Genomic DNA, 3,126 nt, shown 5'->3' with positions numbered 1-3,126 from the left:
GTTGTCCTTTTGATGTGGCTCAACCTGCCGGCGCGTCTAGGCCCCATGCAGCACAACTGTAGTGCGCCCGGCCAGCTGCTAGTGCATGTGCTGCGGCTCAACCTCCATGGTGATGATGACGCAAACCCCCGCAACAACCCCACTCCATGAAGCTGGCCGATGCAGGCCACTTGCAAGCTTGGCATCGGCAGACATTGTGCAGGATGTACAGCGCGTTTCACTGGACGCATGCTTGTGCAAATTGCGCAGCAGACAACCAGCAGCAAGGTGGCTGCAGCTGAGCACCCAGACCGGCAAGGGTGTTCAAGGGGTAATTGAATGATTGGGTTGTGTTGGGAAGACGTTACCTACCTTGATGAGCAAATTAAAATTGACGTCGAAGGGCGGTGGACAGCCAAGAAGTGCACGTCCCGCAGACGCCCACCTTGGCCTTTGCAAATCGCGAGGCGCCCTCGTAAGCAGACGCATGCGTGCATCTCAGGACCCACTGCTCGTACCGAAGGTAGTTTGGTGACAAGAGGAGCCGTGACGGTGGTGCATGGGCGCGAGCTGCATTGAGCGGGACGGTAACTCCAACGGCAGCGAAAGGTGGACAGTGCTTTCATACCAGGGGATGTGAATCCAAGCCTAGTCAAGGGGACTGTAGCATCTGTACGCTAAGCCTGAAGCTTTCCCAATTCCCCCCTCTGAACCCGATCGCAGCATCCAATGTCATGACAATTGAGCATAACGATCGTTAGCGGCAGGCATGCTCCTGTTGACAGCTAGGCAGGCTGCTGTTAACAGCCAAGAGCCCCTCCTCAACCTGCCTCCCTGTCATGCTGTGATCTCACTCCCAGATCATGCTCCCAAGCTGTCCCTACACTACCTCCGTGTTCTCAACTGGTGGTTGCTCGTGCGCAACAAAAATCACACGAGGTGCGGCACAGAACAGGGGGCTTTATGTAGCATGACCAGCAACCCAGTCATGGATGGGCTATGTCGACATCACAACGCACCTCCAAGTAATCCAGCATCACTGTGGCCTGGTAAGTTGTAAACCTGACTGTGCGCAAATCACCTTTTGTCCCGCCTTTTGCTCGCTCCTGACGCTGCCAGCTGCCATGCTAAAAAGCGCTACAACTACATGTGTTGATGTTTCAGCCGCCTTTCGCGCCTACAGACCCCACAGTGGGACGACACCGAGGCCGCGTGGTGGGAGGTGGCTGGACATCAGGGGCACTGGTCTCGGACCAGGGGCCGCTCGGGCTGCTGGTCGCGAACGGCATAATATGTCCATTTGTGCAGAAGGGGATGTTGCGAAACCACTCGGAGCGTCTCTGGCACTGTGTATCGCTACAAGGACGAAAGTAGCTGTTCAGCGACGATCTGCTCCAGTCTCGGCACTGAATCTACAAGTATCTCAGTCCGTAGCGACCTTGTGGAGCCGCTACCCTGTAGTTTTGGAGACTGCCGTGTACTGTAATGGCGCTCGAAGAGGATGCGGGCGGGCTTGATGCTCAAGGCACTGTGAAAAGAAACCTATCCTCTATCCGCGGTGAGATTACATGGTCGGTCTGGTGGCTGCAGGGCCGACGCGAAGTGGTGCGCGGCATGCGCGGCCGTGCGTTTGACAACACAAGCTGTGCGTGCTTGTGTCCTGCTACATGCATCCCACGCCTTTCCCACCTTTCGGTGTGCATTCGCCCTTTCAATCATTCCTCAGTTGTGTTGTGCACATTCACAGGCCTGCAACCGGCCCCTTGCGATGCGTCGGCCGCGCGCAACATGCCCCCTGCTGCATCACCGACCCAACCAACGCCGCCCCCCGCCCCCACGGCTGTACGCCGCCCGTGATCGCCGACAGTGCATCTAGAGGAGCAGGTGCGTGCGTGCCAAGAGCAAGTGTCTCTCGAGCAGTCGCGCAACACGACGGTCAAGGCGCGCAATGCGGTGCTCTCAACACTCCTGCACGCGCGCAAGGCGCTCGACCAGCTGCTCGCGGCCGCCGAGATAACCGCCGCAGAGGCGGAAGCCGAGGTGGCCGAAGAAGCGAGGGCGCTTGAAAAAGGCGAGGGGGCTGGGGCCGGCGCCGCCGGCGCATGCACGCAGGCGAGCGAGTCCGAGGCAGCCACGGCGGCGCGCGCCGCGCGGCAGCAGCAGCAGCAGCTTCAGCGGCAGCAGCTGCGCGAGGAGCTGCTGCTCGACGCGCAGCTGCTTGACGCGCAGTCGCAGGAGCTGCTGCACATGCTCAGCCCTTCGGAGCTGTGCGCGGGCCAGGGCCAGGGTAGCGGGGCGACCGGCGCATCCACCAGCGGTGCGTGGCACGACGGCGGCGGCAGCGGCGGCGGCAGCGGCACGCTGCCGTTTCTCGGGGGCCGCCAGCCGCAAGCAGCGTCGGCCGCGTCCGTCAGGGCGGCGGTGATGCCGGCGCCGGCGCCGCGCGCGCGGGAGGAGCCCGTGCCGCTCTGTGGCTCCATCGGCCCCTCGACAGCCCGCCTGCTGCACAGGTGCGAGCTTTCACGTGGTGCCGGGCGCCCTGATATTGGGGGGCTACGCATGCGCACGCACGCGCATGCCCCAAGCCCGGCCTTGCGCGAAAGCTGTCAGGCTCGACAACCTCGACTGCGCGGCTGCGTGCGAGAGACGCGTCCTTGTCTGAGGACCCTCGCGCCGCGCCCTCCTCTCCTCCCCTGCAGCATCGTCCTTTCGATGCCGGGCTCTGTATACAACCGGGAAGAGTTCATTCACTGGTGGGGCGAGCACACCAGGTGCGTGCCGGCCGCCAGGCCACCGTCGCTTAAGGTGGCGACCAGCCCGCAGGTCTCTGTTTTTAAAGCCGCCGAGCACCTCGAACGCAGTTTGGGGCTGGCGCTCTCCACTTTCGCAGGGCAGCCATTGGCACTGGCGCGTCCGCGTGTGCACGCGCTTTGAACGCGCGCGGCGCCGCGACCTCGCGTGTACGCAAGCACCTGCTCCTGCCGCGCCGCGCAGGCAGCTGGCGCTGCTGTTGCACCAGGGGCAGCGCGGCATGTGCGACCGGGACGTCGTCAAGGAGCGCATGGTCAAGGTGAGCGCCACAACGTCCCCACCCTCCACCACCATACTATCTGCGTGCCACGACTGCGTGCGTCCCTGAGCGCCCTC

At 62.8% G+C, this 3,126-nt stretch overlaps 1 protein-coding gene across 1 annotated transcript; it reads left to right on the top strand.

Moving 5' to 3' along the window:
* Positions 1-971: 971 nt before the first annotated feature.
* MNEG_4711 (hypothetical protein) lies at positions 972-3,118 on the top strand (the record flags this gene model as incomplete). Its single annotated transcript, XM_014046807.1, has 4 exons — positions 972-1,028; positions 2,092-2,489; positions 2,679-2,750; positions 2,974-3,118. 4 exons carry the CDS (start codon positions 972-974, stop codon positions 3,116-3,118), a joined length of 672 nt encoding a protein of 223 aa, XP_013902261.1.
* Positions 3,119-3,126: the final 8 nt, after the last annotated feature.

Source organism: Monoraphidium neglectum (genome assembly GCF_000611645.1).
Source record: "Monoraphidium neglectum strain SAG 48.87 unplaced genomic scaffold scaffold00668, whole genome shotgun sequence".
Taxonomy (NCBI): Eukaryota; Viridiplantae; Chlorophyta; class Chlorophyceae; order Sphaeropleales; family Selenastraceae; genus Monoraphidium; species Monoraphidium neglectum.
The sequence above is the reverse complement of the archived record's forward strand: the minus strand, read 5'-3'. Positions and strand labels throughout refer to the sequence as shown.